The sequence below is a fragment of the Diabrotica undecimpunctata genome, chromosome 9 (genome assembly GCF_040954645.1).
Source record: "Diabrotica undecimpunctata isolate CICGRU chromosome 9, icDiaUnde3, whole genome shotgun sequence".
Lineage (NCBI taxonomy): Eukaryota > Metazoa > Arthropoda > Insecta > Coleoptera > Chrysomelidae > Diabrotica > Diabrotica undecimpunctata.
The window spans coordinates 126,116,203-126,142,553 of record NC_092811.1 but is presented as its reverse complement, the minus strand read 5'-3'; the positions used below and the strand labels follow the sequence as shown (position 1 = coordinate 126,142,553).

General features: G+C 32.4%; 1 protein-coding gene across 1 annotated transcript; it reads right to left on the bottom strand.

The window, feature by feature from the left end:
- Positions 1–704: 704 nt before the first annotated feature.
- On the bottom strand, positions 705–24,418 carry LOC140451413 (lysosomal aspartic protease-like). Its single transcript, XM_072545202.1, has 8 exons — positions 24,260–24,418; positions 23,455–23,572; positions 19,033–19,165; positions 14,302–14,420; positions 11,355–11,554; positions 4,630–4,858; positions 4,391–4,528; positions 705–908 (listed from the first exon to the last, which is right to left on the bottom strand). Exons 1-8 carry the CDS (start codon positions 24,319–24,321, stop codon positions 762–764), a joined length of 1,146 nt encoding a protein of 381 aa, XP_072401303.1. The 5' UTR covers positions 24,322–24,418; the 3' UTR covers positions 705–761.
- Between the last annotated feature and the right edge of the window lie 1,933 nt (positions 24,419–26,351).

Genomic DNA, 26,351 nt, shown 5'->3' with positions numbered 1-26,351 from the left:
GTGGTGCAGGATATTTTATTAATAAAATTAAAAAAGCTGACAAGTTGTATAACGGGCTGGTCTCATCGCGTAAATGGACTTTTCCGACTATATTTGGTCTCGCTGCTTTCGTGAAGATCGCCTCAGCATATTTCTATAGAGAAAAATTAATACGGCAGTATAGAAGCTTCGTTTTAAAAACTAAATTAATATGTGGATATGTTCTTTAACATTTAGCTCTTGATATCAAGTAGTTCTTATATTTTCTGTATACCAATTGCCATAATTAGACAGCGTCGGAAAAGTCGATAGTATCTTTATTAAAAGTGGTTTTTGCATCAGATATAGAATTATTTTAATTTAAAATAATAAGTATTTAAACTTTACCACAGACTCTTTAGTGACTATCAGGTTAATATCTCGTAAAACGGAGCCTATCTGTCAACAAAACGTTTCTAAAATCTTCCAAATGTCAACTTTCAGATAATTCCAAGCATGATCTCTGATATTTATTGAGTGTCTTTAATTTTATTCTTTTATATGCACATTGTCCAGTTTTAAATTCTATTCAAATATATTTGTATCAATAAACATTTGTTTCGGAAAACAAATTGGTCGTCGAGGTAGGTGATTTTTCTTCCACGAACACATTAATTTTTTTTTTCTGCAAAAGCTGTTCAAAAAAATTCGGCATAAATAATGTATATATAATAAAAAACACTGTATTATATTTTAATATTTATTATTATTTCCTTATTAATTATTTATAAATTTATATACATTTAAGCAAGTTCGGCAAATCCAATACGGTTGTTGCCAAAATCGAATTCACTGTATACGGTTTTCAGGAATGAATCTCCAACCAACCATTCAAATCCAGAGAGGAAAAATTCCTGGGGCAAGAAACTTGATAGGCAAATATCTGCGTCCTTAAAAAAAACAGCATATTAATTAATTATTTGTACGTAGGCATTATATCAACAAACAAAGAGAAATAAGATATATAACAATGCACAAACTACGGAAATATCAGAAAATCAGTTTGGTTTTGTACAAGACCAGGTACATAATTTTCATTATAAGGAAGTTAATGGAAAAATACAGGAATAAAGAAAAACATTTTGACATGATCATTGATTTTGATAAAGCATATGATAAAGTTTCCCCAGAGATTCTTTGGTGGGTGCTCAAAAACAAATTTCTAGTGAATATGTGAAGATTGTGAGAGATATATGTGAGGTAGTAATTACTAGAACAGATTATGAAATGGACTGATATATTTCAAATGATAGTAGGATTGCACCAAGACTCAGCGCATAATTATTCTTGTTAGTGCTGTATCAATTAACAGCGAAACTACTTTAAAGGTAGTAGGTAGTTTGGCAGGAAAGCTCTTAAGAAAAGAGCTCTTTAGACTTACTAGGAATAAAAGAGAATATTTGAAATAATCATTCGAAGATAGAGTTAAAATTTTTTAATTTACTTTTTGTTCTGAGAGAGTGATAATCCTAGTTCATCAGATCTATCTTGAAGTAGATTTACTGCACTTTCTATAAGTTTCTATAAGAACCTGCAAATTTCGTTAATTGCAAGAATGAACAAAGTTGAACTTAATATAGATCCTTGAGGGACATCTTGATTTTAAGGAAGATATTGAGAAAGTTTACCAGTTAGCAAGAACTTTAAAGATTCTTCCAGTTAGAAAGTTTTTAAGAAATAGAAAATATTACCATCTGAATTATAGTAGGAGAGTTTGTTAATTATTGGTCTTCTGGAGATTTAATCAAATGCCCCTTCAATGTAAAATATAGTTGCTATGATATCTTAATGATTATTGATTGCTTAAGAAATGTGTGTCTAAAGAAGAAGAAGGTTGTCAAGAGTAGACCGATGACGTCGGAAGCCGGATTAAGCATCAGTAATGATATTATAGATATTAGTGATACACAGATAGGGTTCAGAAAGGTACTATGTACTCGAGAAGCTCTCTTCGGTTTGAATGTTCTTACACAAAGATGCCTAGATGTTAATCAGGAAGTACATGCATGTTTTATCGATTTTGAAAAAGCGTTTGACAGAGTACGCTATGATAAGCTAAGAGACATTCTTGAAAGAAAGGACATAGATAATAAAGATCTCAGAATAATTCTCAACCTATATTGGAATCAGAAAGCTAACATCAAAATAGAAAATGAGATATCACAAGCAATAGAAATACGTAGAGAAGTACGACAGGGATGCATTTTGTCACTGCTGCTATTTAATGTTTATAGTGGAAGCATCTGCCAGGAAACCCTTTTGCAAGCAAACGAAGGAATCGTAATCAATGGAGAGGTTGTAAATAATATTCGATACGCAGACAACACTCTACTAGTTGCAAGAACAGTAGAAGAACTACATCGATTACTTACAAATATAAATATTGCCTGCAACAATTATGGCATAAGTATCAATATCAAAAAAACCAAGTATATGGTCTTCAGTAAGAACATGACACAACCAGCACATATTACTATAAATATCATTCAAATTGAAAAAGGATCAAGTTACAAATACTTGGGGACTTCAATAAACGAAACTGGAGACCAAAAGAATTAAATAAAAAGACGTATCGAAATTGCCAGGGCCACCTTCATAAAGATGAGGAAATAATTCTGCAACAGCGATATAAGCATCCCTCTTCGATTAAGAATGCCAAGGGGCTACGTATTTAATACGCTATTATACGGTGTAGAGGCCTGGACTCTCAAACAGAACAACATAAAAAATATTGAAAGTTTCGAGATGTGGTGCTACCGTCGAATGCTGAAGATAAGTTGGGTTGAAAGAGTCACAAACTTTGAAGTAATGCGAAGGATAGGAAAAGACCCAGAAATTTTGTCAACGGTCAAACGAAGAAAACTCGACTATTTGGGTCACCTGATGAGAGGACGTAAATAAGCATTACTTCAAAATATAATGCAAGGAAAATAGAAGGAAAACGGAATCCAGGCCGTAGAAGAATGTCATGATTGCGTAATTTGAGAGACTGGTTTGGCTGTACCACTAATGAACTCTTTAGGTCAGCTGTAAACAAGGTCAGGATAGCCTTGATGATTTCCAATCTCCGATAGGAGTGGCACAAGAAGAAGAAAATGATATTATGCTTTTTAAGGAATCAAGTGAGTGTTTTATTAATTGTTTTTTCAAGAAGTCTTCAGGTACCTAGTACAAGTGTTAGAAATCGAATAAAAAGATTTAGGAGCTACAGACGATTAATCTAGTTTTTTAATTGGAATGATTATATCATCATCATCATCAGTAGCTCAACAACCCTTTCTGGGTCCTGGCTTGTTCTAGGATTTTCCGCCATTCTGTTCTGTTCCTTGCTTTGTTTTTCCAGTTGGTAATCTTAAGTGTTTTCAGATCTTGCTCCACTTGTTCCATGTATCTAAGTTTGGGTCTTCCCTTTGACCTTCTTCCTACTGGTGTTTGTCTCATAATATGTTTTGGTGTTTCAGTATCCAACATTTGTTCAACATGGCCCATCCAGCGCAGACGTCCGATCTTTATGGATGTTATGATCTCGGGTTCGTTGTATGCTGTGTACAGTTCAAAGTTATATCTTCTGCGCCATATGTCATTTTCCTTTACCCCCTTATATATGTGTCTAAGGATTTTTCGTTCAAATGGAATGATTATATAATTATGCCAAATATCTGGGAATTTATGTATGTTTCCGATATGGTTATAAGTTTCGAGATGTTTGGATAGAGACGTATTGGAGAGATTTTTTAAAAATATATAAGGGATATACATTGGAACTAGCAGCAGATTTTTTACACGAAGACAATGGAAATTTTAGTTCATGTAGGGTAAAAGAGGCGTTCATAACGTGACATCATGTGAAGTTGAGGAGATGGTGGAGAAACATCGAGTGTGTTAAGGTCTGGGCGGGGAAGTAGTATTACTTATATTGAATTTGTCTTCGAAATAATTAGCGATAGTGTCAAAAATTACTTGGCTGTGTTGTTGAAGATTAGAGGAGGAATTTTAAGGTTAGTTTTATTGACTTGGATTTGTGAAATTTTTTTCCATAGTTAAGTGGCGTTTGCATTTTGTGTTAGGCAGGAAGTGTAATTTTGCCAATTATTTTTACAAAATTTGAATGACCTTCTTCTTCTGTTCTTTAACTTAATAACGTAGAAAGACCTGGGATTTCCAGCAAGATGGATGGTCAGTTAAATTGTTTCTGATTTTCTTAATGCGACACGATTTAAATTCACCAAATAAATTTTATACAACCAATATTTTGTCTTTTATATATTTAATATCCAAATGGCGACATTTAATTAAAAATATAGGCGACGTTTCCCAATAATGCTATAACATGTTTATGACTGACTACGAAGACAAAACGAAAAATACTTACTTTGACGATGTAAGCTTTGGCAGGTATGGCAAATTGCTTGCCTCCAAATTTAAAAGATACATCAGGGAGACTGCTCAAATCGGTATTGCAATCAATAGTGTAAACACCTTGAGAGTAGTCATATTTTGCGCCAATTGCCTAAAAATATTAACATATTTATTTAATATTAAATAATGAAATTTGATACTTTAGATAATTAAAAACGTCAATTGAAAGAATATTTGGTAAATAATATTAACCTTGTTGATAACTTCAACATCGTTGCTTGGTCCATAGATCAAAGAAGTACCAGTATCTATAACAGCTTCACATCCACGTTGACATAAGTTATGGCTGTCTACAGAAATACCTTGTGCAGTAACTTGCCAATAAAGTTTTTCTGATACTGGTGTATAGGCAAAATCTCCTTTATAGTACTTCGAATCTGATCCACCAAGCAATAGTTCTCCTTTATCGCCATTGGCTTCTCTGAAATTTAAAAAGTAAGATTAGCTTAATCTAATAATCAGTAGGGGGTGAACACCGCTGTCACCATTCTAATAATACATAATTACTATTGTAATAATAAATATAAATATATTGGGGGTGAAGACACCATTCTAATAGATTGGGGGGGTTAAGCGTGATAATTTAGGATTGAAGCTGTAATTAAATCTAATAAACCCCTCTAATGAATTGTCTCCCTCTGATAAAGGCTGTCACCATGGTAGACGACGTCTGTCTCAATATCCTTATCAAGGCCTCTACAATTCTTAGGGGATACTTATCCCTGAGAGCGGGGCAAGGCTTACTGGCTCCACTAGTCTGGACTGACTGGTTTCGCCCTCGCGGATTTACAAGAGGGTAGAGAAATTTTTTGGAAAGGAAGGGAATTAAGGACTTCTCGGTCTCAGCTCCTGCAAAGAGTGAGAGGCTATGGGCTTACGTTAGAAGCCGGAGCACTGCATAAGCGAAATGGGTATCTCTTCTAGTCTCGACCTGTAACGGCTAGGAATAACAAAAACAAATTTCGAATTTACAATGTATTAACTAGACTGTACACTACAGAATATCGGTTAAGACCAAAAATGTTCGATCAGGCGCGAAGGGAGACGAGAAGAGACAAGCAAGGAATGAAAGGTCAGACAATTCCGTATCATTAGATATACCTGGGGTTAGTATATAGATCTTAGTTACCTCCGCGTATCTAGGCTCTAGCTAGGGGATACGCCTCCAGTCTACCGGGATTTGAGATTGCGAACCTTCGAAATCTCCAGTTGCCGACACTTTATACGTCACACTATCCCGTCGAGTTAAATAGCGCGCTCACTCGGTGCCTCTCGCGTGGGCCACCCTCAGGCGCCGAGTTCTTACTGACTGCTGACCAACTTCTGCTTGTTTTTTATGTATTCGCTGATTATGCCATCTATTCCATGTGTTACTGGATCACGCTATGTAAAAACTTCTTAGTCAGCTCAATTCTTCTCACTTGTTTAACAATTCTTACCTTGTATTAATTTCCAACAAGGTCTAAGTGTCGTAATTTTTTAAACATTCAGGCTTGTGTTAAACTGGGTCAATTGTTTTGTTTTTACTTTGAAATGTATACGTTAAACTGTGTCGAATTTATTCTTTATTAATTTGGAATATATAATAATTACTTAAATAATTATTACTCTTTACTAGGCTAATTATCACTTAATTTTTCCTTCTTTATTTCCTTGCTGTTTACATTACATTAAATATCTGTGATAGGGATGTAACGTGAATAACAAGATATATGTACAAAAAATACTGGAAGAATGGAGAACGAGCGAACTAATTCTACTGTTCAAAAAAGAAGATAAAAAACAGCCAGAAAACTACAGAGGTATAAACCTGTTAAATGCTATTATACCCTAAAACAACTAAAATTTTACAAGTAATAATAAATCAGAGAATAAGTTTAGCAGATGAACAACAATAAACAATATTCGTTATAAAGCCAATTACTGAGAAATCACTAGAGTATAATAGACCAGCATTTCTGTGTCTGATTAACGTAAAGAAAGCGTTTGACAGAGTAAAACTCAAAGATGTAATTCATCTTCTGTGTAATAGAAAACTTAAAATCCTAAATATTATAAAAACTATCGAAAACATCGGCCAAAACAACTTACAGAACCTATAGAAACATGCAGCGGAATAAGACAAGATGCTTTTTAATTAAATCAATAATAAAATCATCAAAAGCTTTAACAAAGGAAGAGGATACAGAATGGGAAAAAATAAAAATACTCTGTTACGCAGATCCGAAAATAAACGTCCTACAAGTTTATGCTCCATCTGCGGACAAACCAGAGAGCGATCTTGAAACTTTCTACGAAGACCTAGACAACATTTTAAAATCCATTAAAACGCAAGATGTAACAATTATAATGGGAGACTTTAGCGCAAAGGTTTGGGAAGAAAAAGTAGAAGAATGTACAAGAGGATATGGTCTGGGCAACAGAAACGAAAGGGGTGACAGGCTTATCGAATTTCGCCAAAACAATAATTTTGTTATAGCTTATACATTATTCAACAAATCAAAAAGGATCTGAATGAGACAAAAGGACGCCTTGAAAGGCTGGATAGAATAAGAAAAGAAAATAATGTGATAATACAGGGAATGACAATAGAAACTGGAGATAGAAGAATACTAAAAGAAGTAATAGGAAATTTTATGACAAAAGAGCTAAATATTAGCCTAAATATAGAAGAAGCAGTGAAACTAGGAGATAAAACATGTTTAGTCAGACTGCCAAACAAAGAAGAAAAAACAAAAATTATGGAAAACAAAAGTAAACTTAAAGAAGTAAAAAAAGAAAAAATATATATAAACAATGATCTAACGACAGAGGAATTACAAATACAGAAGGAAATACGAAGAATAGCAAAAGATGAAATAAAGAAAGGTAAACATGTCCAAATTAAAGCCAACAAACTTATAATAGATGGTCTAGAAAGGAGATGGAATAGAAACACCAATCAGCTGGAGGACCATCATGGAGGTGGTTCAAAAAACTAGCAAGGGATGAGACGATGCATTATTCGTTGACGGACGAGGCAAAAAAACAGGAAATGACTGCAGATAAACCCGGGTACAACAAAAGTGCAATAAAGAAAGATAGACAAGAAAACAAAAATAAAAAACGAAGACAACAGAACAAAAAAAATAAAGAGTTGAAAATAAGCACATGTAACATAAGAACCATGCTAACTCCAGGAAAAATGCTAGAAATAGAAAAAGAACTCAAAAAGTATAAAATAGATATTGCAGCACTGCAAGAATTACGGTGGGAGGGACAGGGACAGATTGACAAACAAGACTTTACAATGTTATATTCAGGAGGAAAGAAACAAGGGCAAAAAGGCGTGGGATTTATGATAATAAGGCACCTAAGAGAGAAAATTATAAATTTCAAGCCAATATGCGAAAGGATGGCCTATGTTAGAGTCAACAGCAAACCATTTAATATATCAGTCTTGAATTTATACGCCCCCACAGAAACAAGCAATGCAGACGAAAAAGAAATCTTTTATGATAGGGTCGAAGAGGAGATTGAAAAAATACCCAAAGAAGATGTCATATTTGTACTAGGAGACCTCAACGCCCAGATTGGAAAAGAGGACTTTTTACAACAAATTGCAGGAAAGCATACAATACACGAAAACACGAATGACAATGGGCAAAGACTATGTAACCTAGCAACAAGAACAAATTTGTTAATAAGCTCAACAAAATTTGAACACCCTAAAATACATAAGGTAACATGGAGGTCACCAGATCAGAAAACATATAGTCAAATTGATCACATAATGATTAATAAACGAAAGCAATCGTCAATAAAAGATGTAAGAACGTTCAGAGGTGCGTGTGCAGCTTCAGACCACTACATGGTCACAGCCACTATAAGACAAAAAGTTAAAATTGAAACAAAACAAAAAAACCAACATAAAAAGTGGAATGTCAATAAAATGAGTAATGAAGAAGTAAGAAAAAAATATGAAGAGGCAGTAACAGTTCAAATAAAAAAGAAATATAAAGCAGAAGATATAAACACAGAATGGGAGACGATCAAAAAATCAATAGAAGAAGGTGCAAATATGCAGATAGGTAAAAGTCAGGCTAAAACAAAAAACGAATGGTATAACCAGGAATGTAGAGAAATAACAGGAAAAAAAGTGCAAGCCAGAAATAAATGGCTAAGAACAGATAAAGAGGAAGACAGAGAAGAATATGAAAAATTAAGAAGGAATGCTAAGAAAGTGATAAGGCAAAATAAAAGAAGATGGGTAGACAAAAAAATGCAGGAAATAGAGCAGGAAAGAACAAACAGAAATACGAAAAGTTTTTACAAAAAAATTAAAGAACAAAACAAAAAATACAAGTGCAAAACAAACGGAATAAAAAATAGAGAGGGAATAGTGATAATAGAGGACCAAGAATACAAACAAGTATGGAGAGATTACTACAGAGAGCTCTTGACGGAGGAAACAACAGAAGAAGAAATGCATAACGAGGAGGAAACGGTGCACGAAGAAGAAGCAGATGAAGTAGATATCGAAATTTCAAAACAACCAACATTAGAGGAATTAGATGAAGTAATACAGAGAAGCAAAAATGGAAAAGCCCCTGGTAAAGATGGCATTAATATGGAACTAATAAAATACGGGGGAAGGGAACTAAGAGGAAAAATACTGGCACTATTGAAAAATATATGGAAAGAAGAGAAAATGCCAGGGGACTGGGAGGTAGGGCAGATCATAACAGTACATAAAAAGGGAGACCAACAAATCTGTGAAAATTATAGAGGAATAACGTTACTAAATACAACATATAAAATATTGACATCAATAATAAAAAAGAGGTTATCAAAGATCACAAAGATGACAGTAGGACAGTACCAATGTGGATTCACAGAAGGAAGATCTACAATAGATGCAATACACACAATAAAACAAATAATGGAAAAAGCAAACGAGTATAAATTAGAATTGGAAATGTTATTCATAGACTTCAAACAGGCATTTGATTCAATTAAAAGGAACGGGTTAATGATAGCACTTAAAAAATTAAAAATTCCACATAAACTCAGAAAATTAATAGAAATGACAATGAGAACTACAAAAATAAGCATAAAGACACAAAGAGGAGAGACAGAGGAATTCATTATAAATAAAGGGATGAAACAAGGAGATGCATTATCAACAACGCTATTTAATCTAGCATTAGAATATGTACTACGAAATATAAATAAAGGAAATCTCAGAACAAGAGGTGGTCAAATAATTGCATATGCAGACGATATTACTATTATTGCAAAGAACAGAAAAATAATGAAAGAAATGCTAGAAGAAATAAGAGAGAAAGGGGAGGTAATGGGGCTAAGATTAAATCAAGAAAAGACAAAAATATTAAGATTAGGGAACAAACCAATGAAAGAAAAAATCAAAATAGGAAGTTCTGAGTTTGAAGAAGTAGAATACTTCAAATACCTAGGAGTTACAATAAGTAAATCAAGAGAAAGGAAATCCGAAATAAAAGAAAAAATATTAGCAGCGAATAAAGCTTATTTTGCAAACAAAACATTACTTAAAAGCAAAACACTGACTAAAAAAAGTAAGATGAGCATTTATAACACCATAATTAGGCCAATATTATTATATGCAGGAGAAACAATGACGATGGTTAAAAAAGATGAAGAAGACTTAAGAATAGCAGAGAGAAAGATTATGAGAACCATACTAGGACCAATCAGAACAGAGCAAAATGAATATAGAAGCAGAACAAATGCAGAAATTAAGGAAGAACTTAAGGAAGACATCGTAACTAAAATAAAGCAATGCAGAGTTAGATGGTTAGGTCACATTTGGCGAGCAGGCGATGAGGCAGTGACATACGCAATGATAGAATGGAATCCAGGAGGTAAAAAGAGAAGGGGAAGACCGAGATCAAAGTGGCTGCAAGAAGTTGAAGAAGACCTCCAAAGGGCAGGAGTCAGAGAATGGAGAGGAAGAACTAGAGACAGGAAAAAATGGAGAGATATTGTCAAGAAGATAAGATAAACAAATAAGACTGATCCACTTAAGAAATCGGATCTAGAAAGCATTTGCGGTTTAACCCCACACTGGGGTGTATAGCCATTATATATATATATATATATATATATATATATATATATATATATATATATATATATATATATATATTATACATTATTCAAAATGCCACAGAGAAGATCATATACCTGGAAGTCACCAGCAGATCAAGAAGAGAGAATTGTAAGAAACCAAATGGACTATGTATTAGTTAGACAAAGATACAGGAATGCAATTATATCCGCAAAAACCTATCCAAGTGCCGACATAGGATCAGATCACAACCCAGTAGTGACTAAAATTAGGCTCAAAATGAAAATAATAAAACGAAGAACAACAAATGCAAAAATCGATACAAGTAAATTAAGGAACTCACACATAAAACAACGCCTGGCAGATGAAATCAACAACGGATTGAATGTTAAAGAATAAATTCTACAAAATACTGAGACGGATAAAAAATGGTTATTAATAAAGACAGAAATAGATAAAAGTCAAAAAGATATTCTAATACCAACCAGATATAAAAAGAAGCAATGGATGACGGAAGAAATTTTAGATTTAATGGAAGAAAGACGTCAATATAAAAACAAAGATAATCAGATTTACCAAAAAGTGGATCAACTAATAAAATACAGAATTAGGAAAGCGAAAGAACGATGGTTAAAATAACAATGCGCAGAAATAGGAGAATACCAGAAAAGACATGATAGTTTTAACAAGACACATAAAAAATTAACGAATTAACTCACAACAATAGTTGTTAATAGCGTTAATTTTAAAAAATGTTGCTGGCTGAATGGGCACAGTCCCAAAAGCAAAAAAGATCTCGCTAAACCTAAATTTATCTATATATACTTACTGACTGAGATAGAAGGAAAATACTGGTTTGTCTACAACACCTTGGTCAATCAAATTTTGGAAAACTGGAGGAATATTTTGATCTGAGAGCTGAGGGTAAGCTAATCCTAAAATACCATCGAATGTACTCGTAACGAAGGATTGAGAGGTCTCGTCAGTTGCTTCAGCAAAGATTTGATTCTTTACAGAAAGACCACCAACCTAAAACAAAATTATAAATTAAAAAACAAGAAAAAGGAAAAGAGTAGACTACCCCGAAGCTTCATACTATATTTTCTATATTTTTAAATTTTAAATAATTTTTAAAATTGAATCAAGTAATTTTATTATTTACTTATTACTTATATTTAAAACAAATTGAATTATATTAAAATAATTCAATAACTAATATTAAATAATAATAAAATATATAAAATATAAATTAATATATAAACTAAATAAGATGTTTAAAAATAATGATTGTATTTATATGAAATTATTTCAAATGCGAGGAATGTCAGAAAAATTCAACAAAATTTGATTAAGTATTGGTATTCATTAAATGACATTTGTGTCTTTTTTGACAATTATTACGAATCGAATCTTGTATTTACAGATATTCTTTAAATATTTTACTTTTCATGTCTGTATTTTATAAGTTATTTTTAATGCAGTTTTTAATATAAATCTGCTTAGAATATATACATGATGACTTGAAACGAATTTATCGAAAGTAGTAAGTCGATGTGAATAAACACTATTTTGTGACGCTACCCGTGACGCCTTCTCGTGGCGCTAGTTTCGTGACGTTTGGCTCAGCATTTTACTATAGAAAAAAAAATAATACGCCAGTAGCTTACGCTTGAAGTGTTCTGTATTTGCTGAATTAAATGAAACTGCACTATAAATGCTTTGTATTTATTGCATTAAAATAGCACGATGATTTTGTGTGTCTTTCGTTCTGCAGGTGAACTCTGCATCTATGCGCACCGAACTTAAACTTAAGTAGGGGAGATTGGCGCGTACAGAAGCTTCGCTTAAAAAAATCGATTAGGAAAAGCTTTGGTTAAAATCTAGCAATATGTACTCAAGTATAAACGAAAAATATGCTCTTATTTTTTTTTAGTTAAATACAAGCATTCATTATGCTTGTATTAGTTAGTTAATTCATTAATTTACCCCATTAAAGTATTACAAGGCTTGATAGATAGACAGTGAAGGCGTATAAAGAAGAAATAATTTATTGGAGGTAATGATATTTAAGATAAATTCAAAATCTAAGAAGATAAGGCATTAATATTTTTCATCTGGGTAAAACCTGGATTATTACATGACGTTTTTACAAAAATGTTTCTGTTTATGTTGAATCGACTTGATAAACCTTTGAGTTGTAAGTTTATCTACTGGATCATCATCATCATCCAGCTTCAAATGTCCACTGCTGAACATAGGCCTCTTCCTCATGTTTCCAACCCCGTCTATCTTGCGCCGCTCTCATCCAGTTTTTATTGAGTCTTTTTAAATCGTCAGTCCATCTTGTAAGTGGTCGACAGACGCTTCTCTTGTCTTCACTTGGCCTCCATTCCAATAACCTCTTTGTCTATCGCCCATCTGTCATTCTGGCTATGTGTCCTGCCCATCTCCTTTTTGGTCTGGCTATCTTCTCGATGATGTCAGTCACTCCGGTTCTTCTCCTGATGTCTTCGTTGGTTATTCTGTCTCGCAGAGTTATTCCTAACATGGACCGCTCCATTCTTCTCTGCGTCACTCTCAGTTTGGTAGCTGCTGCTTTTGTTAAGGTAAGTGTTTCTGCTCCATACGTCAAGACTGGGAGGACGCACTGATCAAATACCTTTCTCTTTAGGCATGTGGGCAGCTCACTTTTAAAAGTTTCTCTCAGTTTTCCAAATGCTGCCTACCCAAGGCCGATTCTTCTCTTCAGTTCATGAGTCTGGTTATCCCTGCCAATCATAATTTCATGTCCCAGGTATTTATATCTATCTACGAGTTCTATTTCTTTCCCACCAATACTGATGTTCTGGTTGGGTACCAAATTGGTCATGATTTTTGTTTTCGAGATATTTATATTTAAACCTACACTTTCTGTAACCACAACGAGTTCCTGTACCATCTCTCTTGCCATACCTAGATCTTCAGCTATTATAAGTATATCATCGGCGAAACGTAAGTTGTTTAGATATTCTCCATCTATTTTTATTTCCTTTGTCATCCAATCCAAATTCTTAAAAGCATGTTCTAGCACCGTATTAAAAAGTTTAGGTGACATTGGGTCTCCTTGTCTAACCCCCCGTTCTATTTTTATGCGATTACTGTTAGTATGTAATCTGACAGTGGTTGTTGCCTGCAGGTATATTTTGTATAATAATTTAGTTTATCTATAATCTAGCCTGCATTCTTTAAGCGCCTGTAATATTTACTGGATACCGCCTACTGGATAAAAATTACTAACTAGTCAAGGTCGTCGTTTGATTATCACTGCTGTTGAATGAAGTATGGAATTGTTGATCTTACCAGAATATATGAAAATCGATTAAATAAACAAAAAAGAAAAAGAAGTGTAAGTTACGTCTGGAAAAGATGGGCTAAAATTTGATGACGGAAAAAAAAACAAATGCCTATAACCAGGAACAAAGAAAAAAAGGGAGAAACGAAAGTAGCTAAAAGAATTAAAAAATAATTTAAAAAAATATGTAAAGGGTTGGAAAGCTCATAACAAACAATCGAATAAAACAAAGATCGAAAAAGAGCATTTAAACATAAAGAAGATAAGACAATTCTTAATCCAACTGCTATAATTTAGGATCATGTTCTAACAGTCAGTATTAGATTTATTGTATTGTAGGTACAATATTAAATTCGTTTCCTAATTAAGCCTAATATTTTGTTTGCACTATTTATGTCTGCTACGTTATAAGTGTAACTCATTTTATGGAAGGTTTAAAACTCACCTCTACACTATCTTGAGATAGGAAACCACTCAAAGATCCCGATCCGTATTGGATAGAAAAGTATCCTCCATTTTCTTGGTATGTTGAAGATTTGCTAGAATCGTATTGTTTGTGGTTTTCTAAAATTAAAACATATTTTAACTGATTATAAACGAGGATATCTATAGTGTATTTTTATGTATGAGAGAGTAATAAAACAATAAATTATGTATGCAAATCCCTAAACTGTTGATACGGGTAACTCAATGAAAAACAGATATTTGTCAACAAGTTTACAGAAGTATATAGGAAAACAATTTTAAATTCACTATGACCACCAGGTATAAAGGTTGGAGCAGAATAGAATACAATAGTTGTGAGGGTTACTAATCCCTAAATAAGGTTGGCAGTGTCGGAGTGATGGAGGTTAACAGGTACTAATGAATTTGCAAGAAATGTAAGATGTTTATTTTATTGGTTATATATAACCAATAAAAGTTTAATAAGTACCTACCTATTTGCAAAATAAAGTTTAATTCTTTAGATAAAATAAAACGTTTTATTTTATCTGAAATGAGTGCATTCCACGAAGTAAGGGTTTCAACAATCAAACATTTTATTCTTTAATTCCAGGAATCTACGACAGTAATTGACTAGATAACCTTCTAAACTTATTCCACAGAAAATGTGATAGTGGGGTTTTCCATTTTGTAGGAAGGTCCAAGTAGCGTATTCAAAATTCTTAACAGTTCACTAAAAGTAGGTACTTCAGTTGCAAGGTGCAGTTTATTGTGTATACTAGTGTTATGGAAAATTTGGAAGTGCCGTGTAAACGCCGAAAAATTGGTCCTTTAACAGTTAATGAAAAAACATTAATATTTAATTGTTTTAAATCATTTACAGACAATCGTTTATGTGAAAGTGTTGATGAGACCGTTGAGTTAGTTAGCAGTACACTTGGTGTTGGGAAATCTACGATTTACAGAGTTATTAAAGAAGAGAAATGTGGTAGTTTTCAAATGCCACGTAATGCTCCAGGGAAACCAAAATTTCAAATAGAATATCATTTTAAAGAAGGACTTCGACGGAAAGTGCATGAATTCTTCTTTAGACAAGAATTTCCAACATTGGATAAAGTTCTTGTCTCAGTTCGAGATGATAAGGATTACCCAGAAATGAGTCGAAGTACGTTATGGAACCTTTTAAAAGAAATAGGCTTCCGCTGGAAAAAGAATCCCAGAAAGTCTATTTTATTAGAAAAAAGCGATATTGTCATATGGAGAAGACATTTTCTAAAAACCATAAAGGAAATGAGAAACCAAAAAAGAAAAATATTTTATCTTGATGAAACATGAATCAACGAGGGTCATACACCAAATAAATTTTGGCAGGATGAAACTGTTACAAGTCAAAGGCACGCTTTTGTAAATAACTTATCTACTGGTTTAAACCCACCATCAGGAAAGGGACGCAGGCTGATAATAGTACACATTGGCAGTTCAGACGGTTTTGTTGAAGGTGGTTTATTAACTTTTGAATCAACTCGTACCGGTGACTACCATGAAGACATGAACGCTGATGTCTTTCAAGAATGGTTCGAACAAATGATAGATCTTCTTCCTAAGAACTGTGTAATAGTAATGGATAATGCAAGTTATCACTCCAGACTTATAGAAGGACTGCCCACAACCAAGTGGTTAAAAAAAGACTTGCAGAATTGGCTGAGTTCAAAAAATATTACGTACCATCCCGGATCTATAAGAAAGGAACTTGATTCGTTGTGTGCCCTTCATAAAGAAAAATTTAAAAAATACGAAATTGATGAAATTGCCAAAAATCGTGGAATGACAGTACTTAGATCCCCACCATATCATTGTGAATTAAACCTGATTGAACTGGTATGGGCACAGATAAAGAGTGAAGTTTCAAGAAAAAATACCACTTTTAAAATTCATGATGTTAAACAGTTGTTTTTGGAGGCCGTAAATAATGTAAAACCTGAAAACTGGGAAAAGGCAGTAAATCACACTATTAAAGAAGAGGAAAAAATGTGGAAGCTGGACAATATTACTGATAAAATGATCGAGCCAGTTATTATAAATCTTGGTTTTGAAAGTTCATCTTCTGAATCTGATTTGGATTTGTAACAAGTAGCTGTAAGTTTTATATTAATATTTTTATTCATCTATTTAACATACCTTAGACGGTTTTAAAAACTCTTTTTCTCTTTTGTAATTTTTAAAAATTAAAAAAAATGTGAATTTTTTAAAACCCTTTTTAATGTAGGCCAGTCAGTTCTAATATGGTGTGTGATAAAAGAGGTCACTTTTGTTTACATACACATAACACTTTATAACACTGAAATAATTCATTTATTTTTTACAATTATTCAAAGTATTTTTTCAATTAATCTTGAGCACGCCCATGGAGTGGTCGGAGGTACCAGTTAAAATTATGCTAATTACTCTCTCGTTCGTAAAAATAAACTATAATGTAAGTAAGTATGAGCAGATCACTACCGAGAACTATTGACGAGAAAAAATAAATGAGAAAGAGCAAACATTAAACTAAAAATAATCAAACAAAGTAGACGAAACCTCAAAAGAGCTAACAATAGAGGAATTAGAGAAAGTAATACAGAAGAGGATAAAAGGAAAAGCTCCGGGAAAAGTCGAAATAAACACAAATATAATTTAGCTCTCACGGCCTATGTGGCTCATAGCTTGGTTTATTATTCTTTTTTATTTTTTCCTCTTTGGTGCTTTATTTTTTTTTCAGTTTGGCATTTTAAGTTCTCATATGTCTAATTTTAATAGTTTTAAACGAAAACGATTTACTATTAGACGGCAAAATATAAGGCATTTTTGTAGATACCACTTAAAGTGAGAAATAGCAGAATATATTGATATCAATCCATACACAAACGGTTTGACGAATTCTACTCCTTTCGCCGTTTATTTATATATTTGTCATTTTAATTCGTCAAAGCTCTTGCTGAAATCTGTAAATCCTATTATAATTTTCTTCAATACGCTTTACTTTATCATCCATATACTCTCTTGATACTCTCAAATCTGATCTTTTTTTAACTTATGTTCTAAATTCGTCATCGAAACAGTTATTTTGTTGTATGTTACTTACAGTAGTACTATCTTGTTTGGTGTAGGTTTTTTGTATATCCTTTTGATAATCCTGCACTATCTCAAATTTTCGCAGTTTTTGATAATTAAATTTACGTTGCACTTTCTTTTTTTCGTTCAGGGAAGAACAATGAATGTAAAAGATAAGCAAAGAAACCTGATAGTGGACGAAGACCAAATATGGGAAAGGTGGAAAATAATGTTTCTAAACCTCAAATAGTAATAGAAGAAATACCAAAGCCCCCAAGGGAAGAAATTAAAAAAAAAATAAAAGATATAAAACATCAAAAAACCCCAGGAGAGCGGCATTTTGACAAAGAATTTAAAATATGGAGGAGAGGCTTTAATAAACCAACTTAGTGAGCTAATACTAGAAGTATTAGTTCACTAAGTTGGTGATGCCAACTTAGTGAGCCAAGGGATGCCGAAGAAATGCCTCAAGAATGGAACAAGTCCATTAAAATTCCTATACACAAAAAGGGAGATAGAACTGAATGCGCAAACTTGTAACGTTATAAACGTCACATCTTTATTAATTTATATTTAAATAATTATTTTATTTTTATTTATTAATTTTTGCCTTCAAATTCTTCAAAAAGTAGTTGGCGCCTTCTGTCTTTCTTTTCTTTCTTTTTCTGTCCCGTAGAATAAATATTCGCCTTCTTTCTTTCTGTCCGGTAGACTAAATATTCTGTTCTATGTTGACAGAAAAGCTAATTCTATCATATAGGAACATCCTATGACATCTGTGCTAACTTCATGCAGTTCCTTCCTAGTTTCTGTCAATCAGCTTTTCTGACATAGTGAGATATGTTTTTTTTGTCTGTTTTTCACAGTCTCACTTTAATCGTTCTTACTAATTTTTTAGTAATTCTAATTTGGCGTACTACCTTGAATATTTCTTTCCGTTTTACTCTGTCAACAGCTTGCTTAAAGCCAAAGAGTAGGGCTACTGTAGATTTCTTATGTGCGTAGCTTTCTGCTTGTATTTTACACAAAAAGAAAATTTGATCTACTACACTGCGTCTTCTTCTCCATTTATATTTTTTGTGATATCTTATATTTTATATGTACTTCAAATATTTTATTATGAACATTTAGTAGCGATATTTCCCTGTAATTATGGCATACATTTTTTCGCTTTTTTTGTGGATTGGGCACAATCTGGCTTCGTCCATTATTCCGGTATATCTTCCTATTCCCAAATTTCTTTCAGCAACTTATCCAAATGTTTAATTAGTACTGGTCTTCTATATTTGAATATTTCAGCTGTAACTTCGTCCTTACCTGGGCTCTTAGTTTTCTTTAGTTTCTCTATTATTTCAATTTCATTAGGCGGTCTCTCCTCTGTTCGTTCGTAAATCATCACAAAATGATCATAGAAGAATTGGAAGATCAAGAAAGAGTGAGTTGGTTTGATAATTTAAAAAATGCAGGAAGTTATTATCAAAAAAGAAACAGACCTTAGGTGTCTATATAAAAGAAAGAAGAAGAAGTTAAGGAAGAAGGCTATAATAGACATTTTTATGGATAAATGTTCAAATTATACTATTTCAGTTGTAATTTCTAACGATTTACGTGTTAGATCTTACAGTAATATAATTATACTTACGGCAACCGTTCGCTTGGCCTGCATGGACCTTGCACTTGGACGAAGGAACCCAAAGATCAGTGGAACCGGTGTCAAAAATTACGTTGAACTTTTGTGGGGGAGTTCCAACTCCGATTTCTCCATAATAATCAAGCTAAATAAAAAATATTTAAATACGTTAAAAATAAACAATTAAATCAAATTATTACAAAAGAATAAAAAAAGAGAGTAAGGTAAAAAACATCTTTCATGTGAATAACGATAAGATGTCTTAAGCACCGAAACCTCTTTGTTTTTGTTTTGTTTTTAAATAAAAGTGTGTTAATGCTGGTAGGTTTAAATTTATTTTTGTTATGAGGGTAAATCGTTCTTAAATCCACTTAAGATATTGAAAAAAAAAACAATAATTGAACTACCTTAATTCTTAATTCTAAAATAATACTTGAAGGACGATTTAAAGTCTATTAATTTTTGCTTAATAATTATCACAAAAATGAAATCAACTGTAAACCTAGAACTGGTCAACACAAACTCATATGACGAGATTCTGCACAGATTATTTTAAAACTGAGACAGGTGTTGGACATTCTGTAGCAACTTTCAGTAGTATCATTCTGAAGTTCTTCCACAATCCACCTCTATCCATATAATAGAGCTGTACACCATCCCACAAGCATTAAAAGGCTTATGTTTCCAAACTATAGCCAAGAAAACTGCAATATGTACAGATGTGATGTCCTCCATCGACTCGATTAAAAATATGTATTCCGAACATCCATTAGTTCATGCCATACACGAAGCAACTTCTTCTGGAACAAACATAACATTAATTTGGATTTCTTCACATTTTCCATTTTAGGTAATGAGACTGCTGATACTGCTGCAAAAGAAGAAATTACAACCAAATCAGACATCAAATCTGTTGAACTACCATCAGATCTAAAACCACTTTTCAGGTCCCAAATTAAAAAGTCTTGGGAAAACCAATGGAAGCATTCAATCTTGAAATTACACAAAATACAACCTACCATCGAAACCTTTCAGCTACCTAACTTAAGTAGAAGAGAAAAATTACAAGAGAAGAGAAGAGAAAAGCAACTCATCATGTTGCTAGTCAAACTCAGTTGCTATCATCAAGTCCTCGTAGACACTTCGTCTCAGGACCAGGAACTTCATGTAGAGTCTTACATTGCCATGTTATCATATTCACTGGTAACTTTAACATCCTTATATATAAGACTAAATAATGTAAACTAAATTGTAACATATAACTAGACTTCGGCAAATATGCATATTGCATATTTTGCATATTGTGCATATTTTATGCAAATATTTCATATTTTGGCATATTTGTATAAAAGTTTGCATAAAGTGCATAAAAGTTCAGATTTTTATACTGTATTTGAAAATTTTTAAACATACCAATTTATTTCAATTCTTGTATAAAATTTTGTAGTCATTTTAATCAAGAAATGATCTAAGTACGTAATCTCTACAGGTACAAAACATTTACAATTTCAAAGAAGATCAATTTAAGTAGCCCTCAACATTCTTAGAAAGTCTCGGTCACTGAGGCATTCAGTTATTGGATAATCGCTAAGGGTTCGCTAATTTGCATTTTATGATCTAATCCCCAAATCTATCTACAATTTATTGTATCTTAACAGCAGGTAAACGGCTAATAGTTTTGTTCCTAATTTAGGGATTTTCCAAAATCTCCCAGTTTATTGAATTAGGTACCTAAACATTTCTAATTTGATGCTCAGATTTGTAAATCATTTTTGTTTTGATATTCAAAGTGTAAACACTCGTTGTGCGTAACAAAAAGGAAGATTGTGATTTTATAATGCCTAAAACAACCAGTGCTTCAACTCGGATTAAACCTTATAAAGAGCTGTCTATGGATATGGGAAAAATCTACTGTTCAGTCTGTGGCAAAATTGTAAGTATCTAATATTTTCTATTAAATATCTAATATTTCATACATACAGGGTGTTTCCAAATGACACTTACAACGTTTGACTGTAGATACTTCTCGAAAAATTGAACAAAACGATATAGTTAATGAGGGGTCAAACTTATTTACTTTTCGAGATACAGGGTGTTAATATTAAAAAAAATTAAATTCTTTTAGTTAATACCAACAATAACTTTAAAACCAATAAACGTATTTACTTGAAATTTAGTACTCGTAGGTTGTTTTTAAATGAAAAATAGCTTCCTTTAGTAAAAAAAAATTGTCCATGGTACAATACAATGGTGTGTATTTAGAAAAATTTTTCACCTTTACTTTTTTTTATGAAGTCAGCTATTCTAAAACACAATTATTTTTATTGTAATTAAATTAACAAAAAAAAAACTTTTGTTGAATTTTAAAATAAGTTATATGATGTACTAATGGTTAGTAACAAAAACTAATTTGTGGATTAATACTGCATTTAAAACACTTAGCGAGTGTTTTTTTTTCCAAACCAGTTATTTGATTAACCAAAAACACCTTGTATATTTTTATATTTTAAAGGTTGGGTTAAAATAAAGGTTTTTATTTTTATTTATAGATAGCATGTGAGAAGAAATTTCAGATAGACCAACATGTGAGAACTGCTTCACACATTGCAAAAAAAGGAAAAATAGGAGGAAAACATCAAACTTCAATGGCTAAATGTTTCCAATCTACTTCAAAAAAATTAGATGAGCAAGAAACTTTTAATGAAGACTTGTGTCGCGCATTAGTGTCTGCAAACATACCGCTTTCAAAATTAGCAAATGTAAATTTTAGTTCGTTTCTAAAAAAATATTGCAAACTTAATGTTCCAAGTGATCGGTCTCTATGAAGAAATAATGTGAACGGGCTATACTCGTCGGTGTTAATTAATATTAAGGAAGAAATTGCAGATAATTATTTTTACATATCTGTAGTCGAAACCACTGATTCCTCATGAAAGTATATTGCTCATTTATTGATTGGTGTTCTTAAAGAAGATACCTTACCAAAATCTCATCTTATTTCATGCCAGCAACTTGAGAAAACAAATGCTTTAACAATTTCGCGTTTTATACAAGAAACATTAGCAACTTTTTTTCTTCCGACAACTATTCCTTCTAATAAATTACTGCTTATTTTATCGGATGCTGCTCCTTATATGGTGAAATCAGGACAAAATTTAAAAATATTTTTCCCAGATTTAATACATGTTACTTGTGTAGCGCATGGATTAAACAGAGTTGCAGAGGAAATACGAAAAAAGTTTCCTCTTGTAAATACCATGATATCCAGTGTCAAAAAAGTATTTCTTAAATCTCCTATAAGAATTCAACTTTATAAAGAAATGCTACCTAACATTCCTCTTCCACCACAACCTATTTTAACGCGATGGGGAACATGGTTAGAAGCAGCTAATTTTTATGCAGATCATTTTGTTAAAATAAAGAACATAATTGATACGTTAACAGATGAAAGTTCCCAATCTCTTTTGGATTCTAAACAAACTTTTCAGAGTAACTTGCTTCAACAAGAACTTTCATTTATAAAATCAAATTTTAGTTTTGTTCAAAAAACAATTACTCAGTTAGAATCACCAAAACTGTCATTGTTCGAAAGTACAGCATTAATAAAAGAATTTGCGTCATATTGTCGGAACGTTAGAGGTAATATTGGAAAAGATATTTTAAAAAAATTTGAAGCTACTATGGAAAAAAATAAAGGTTACCATATTCTTTCTGAAGTAGTCAGTGTTCTAGCTGGAAATATTTCGGAAACAATTAATTTAGAACCAAATGTTTTGGTTAGTTTGAAAAATGCTCCCGTTACATCAGTTGATGTTGAACGAAGTTTTTCCATATATAAATATATGTACTTAGACAGAAGCCACAAGTTTTTGTTAGAAAATTTTGAACACCACTTGGTCATTTATTGTTACCATAATTTTAAATAAGTTTATTCATACTTAAAAATGATGTAGTTACTTAAAATAAATGTAAATCTTAATGAATAGTAGGAAATATTTAGTTATGTACACTTTTTTTTTTAAATAAAATTGTTACTATTTTACGATTTTTTTATTTATTTGTATGCATATTTTGTAAAATATTTGCATATTTTCGGGTAAACACGTGCATATTTATGCGCATATTTTCTACATTTTTATTTGCATATTTGCCGAAGTCTACATATAACTTTTAACGGGTTTTTACCCAGATATTTAGTGGCTCAAAACATGTACACCTAGACACTGATGATGGAATATGGATTCCGAAAACGTTTTGTCTTCATGACATAGCCTGTTTGGGTTTTTTAATTTATATACCTTTTATAAAGAATTTTAACAACATTTTTTTTTATGAAATAATATTATCATATTTATCCAGTTTTTATGTTGTGATCTCCTAATAATACTTTGACTAACTAATTAACTTTTAATACATCTTAATCTAAAAACTTACATCGTATTCATTGACTAAGGGCACTACACCTTGACTTCCAAATTTACTGCGAAGTCGGCTTCTAGCGACATTACGTAATCTTCTTTGTCCATTATTTTGCTGTTTCTTCAAAGGAATTCTACAAAAATGCACTAGTGTTAGAAATATAATATACAACAAAAATATTACTGCTAAACTATTATTGTCTGCATATTTTTCAATATTTAATGGAATTTTTGAAATGCAAATTAAATAAAATAATACGGTCACATAAAATCATACACAAATACTTCTTCTTTCCACTGGTGGCACGTTTGCGCTCTGGAAGATCTCGGACTCTTTATCCATTTTTCACTCCTTTCTGGTCAATTCTTTCATTACTCTTATGGTTTTTCTCATTTTCTGTCTAATTCGAGTATTGGCTGGACCATGTTTTCCTTGACCTTCCTTTCTTTTTGCTTCTTGTTCTCCTTGCTTTGTATACTTTTTTGATTAGTCTATTATTTTCCATTCTGCAAATGTGTCCGTACTAGCTTGTAAGTGCTTGATATTCTCCCAAATGAATTCCATCCAGAACAAAGTGTCAGACAATGATGTTAACTGTTTCCACAGTTATTTAATATATCGCGAAGATATCATGACATCACGATGACCACTATACTTTCTCCACATGGTTAGGATTGAAAAGAGAGATATCATAAAAACCATCCTAATATGAAAATATTTGTTTCACATCATTCTTACATTCGAAAAAGTAAATCTGAACCAAGGAGTAGCTATATAATATAACAATAACGTATAATAGCAATAAAAATTACTGAATTACCTTACAATTTCACTGCTAGCTAGAGCAGCTATCACTAATACAACTAAAAACTTAGCGTACATTTTGATATAGTAATTTCATTTGCTAGTTTTTGATTCTTATATACAATTCAATCACCTGCTTATTATCAAAATTTCCCAATATACAACAACTTAATCATTCAAGTGCTTGATCATATGATTCCATTAAGTATTTTTTCACTAATTTTAGATTATCTTTTAATAAACAAAAATCATTATTTTATATTGAACACTTGAATGAATAGTTTTTAATATTTTTTAACAAAATTTTAATTTAAGTACAGATAATTTCATTTCTGATGTAATATTGCTGTCCACTGACGAGATTTTCGAGTGAAATCAAATCGGCATATATGCAAAAAAAAACGATTTTTGATATATTTGTATGAAAAAATTTCTTTTTTTTATTGTCAAACCGCCATAAAATTTGACTAAAAAAGTCCGTCGAATGGCGTAGGACAGTTTGCATAATGTAGGGCTCACCAGTTTGTTTAACAAAAGACAGATCTATTGCGCAATGCACCATTTGCTTCCTAAACTGGTTAAGGTGGAAGATTATTTTTTATTTTTACCTTACAGAAAATTTGTGCAGGGGTCGCAAAACCCATATGCCCATGTGAATGCGACCAAAAGACATCCTTGTGCACTGCCGCTGTACGTTTTCGAGAATATTACGATCGTGCACTAATACCGGACACCAAACAGTTCCGCAATATTCCAGAACTGGACGAATGTACAGTTTATACAAATAAACTGAGCTCATAAATGACACTTTCGCAAACGTTTTATTTAGTAGATATAATTTACTGTTAGCTTTATTATTGCCAGATAATCCAGTTTGCATTTAATAATAATTACAATTAATGTGGTGTCACTTAAAACAAACTGGCATATAGGTTAGAACAGTGGTTCCCAACCTTTTTCCCATGATCGTCCCCTTAGACAGGTTTCACTTAGGTAGGTTATGAATACTACAATCACCCCCCCCCCCCACCCAATTAAATTGAAACAAATAATGAATCTATACAAAAGGTAAGTATCCATATTTATTTATTTTTACATTTCGTAAAATGATAAATGGTTATATGTGTGTAAAAGAATTGTTAATGGCTTCCTTGGGCCTGGTGTCCCTCACATAATTTCTTTATATCTGGCTCAATGTTAATAACAACCTTAAATCCCCTCTTTCTATTATGTCGAGCCTATTTCTTTGTCTGTTTTTCAATATACACATAGAACTAAAACCTTTCTCCACTAGATATGTTGTGGGGAATGCCAATAATAATAATTTGATTGCATTCCACAATATTGGATACACTTCTTTTATCCGCAACCAAAATCTTTCGTACCACACTCCCGAAACAAACTTTCAATTTCAACATCATGTCTTAAATCAATCAAGTTTTCTTAAAGAGAAGGACATACCGTTGAAACTTCCACGCTGAAAGGATTGATAAACCAAGTTGGCACTTTCAGACTAGTCAAATCTTGGAATCTTGGACTTCTTTCAGTGTTTAAAGGTGAAGGCAGTATGTTTGAAGATCCTCAGAATCAACACAAGAAGATTTCAAGTTGGGGAATTTGGTCAGATCTCTTCTCTGCATATTTTCTTCAAAAATAGATAGTGTGAATGAATGCTCCGACTACTCCCTTCGCTTTGGCCATATTTATGTTCTTCCCCTGTAGTTGCAGGTTCATTTCATTTAATTTTTGAAAAATATCTGATAAGTAAGCGATGTCATTTCGCTTCTCTTGTAGTTCTGTACTCAGTGTGGGGTCAGTAGTATTAAGAAATTCAATAACAGTATCCATGAGGCTGAAGAACCGCCTTAAGCAATTGCCTTTAGAAATCCAGCGGACTTCCATATGTAGTAGCAATGTAGTAAATATCTCATCATTTTCTTCACAAAGTGTACGAAATATTCGATCATTCTTTGGTTACTAATTTTATTTACCGCATCTATGACAAGTGAAAGAGAATCGTGCAACCTCTCACTCAAATTCTTGGCAGCCAAATGCTCTCTGTGAATGACGCAGTGAACACACAAAATTCCAGGTACTGCTTGTTTCAG

What these genes read in the sequence shown, in the direction of transcription:
- LOC140451413 (XM_072545202.1), bottom strand. Translation starts at nt 24,321, where the DNA reads ATGTACGCTAAGTTTTTAGTTGTATTAGTGATAGCTGCTCTAGCTAGC. An exon ending in AGGCCAAGCGAACGGTTGCC is followed by an intron (nt 14,421 to 19,032) that starts GTAAGTATAATT and finishes TTTTAATTTTAG; the next exon opens with AAAACCACAAACAATACGAT. An exon ending in TTTTCCTTCTATCTCAGTCA is followed by an intron (nt 4,859 to 11,354) that starts GTAAGTATATAT and finishes TTTAAATTTCAG; the next exon opens with AGAAGCCAATGGCGATAAAG.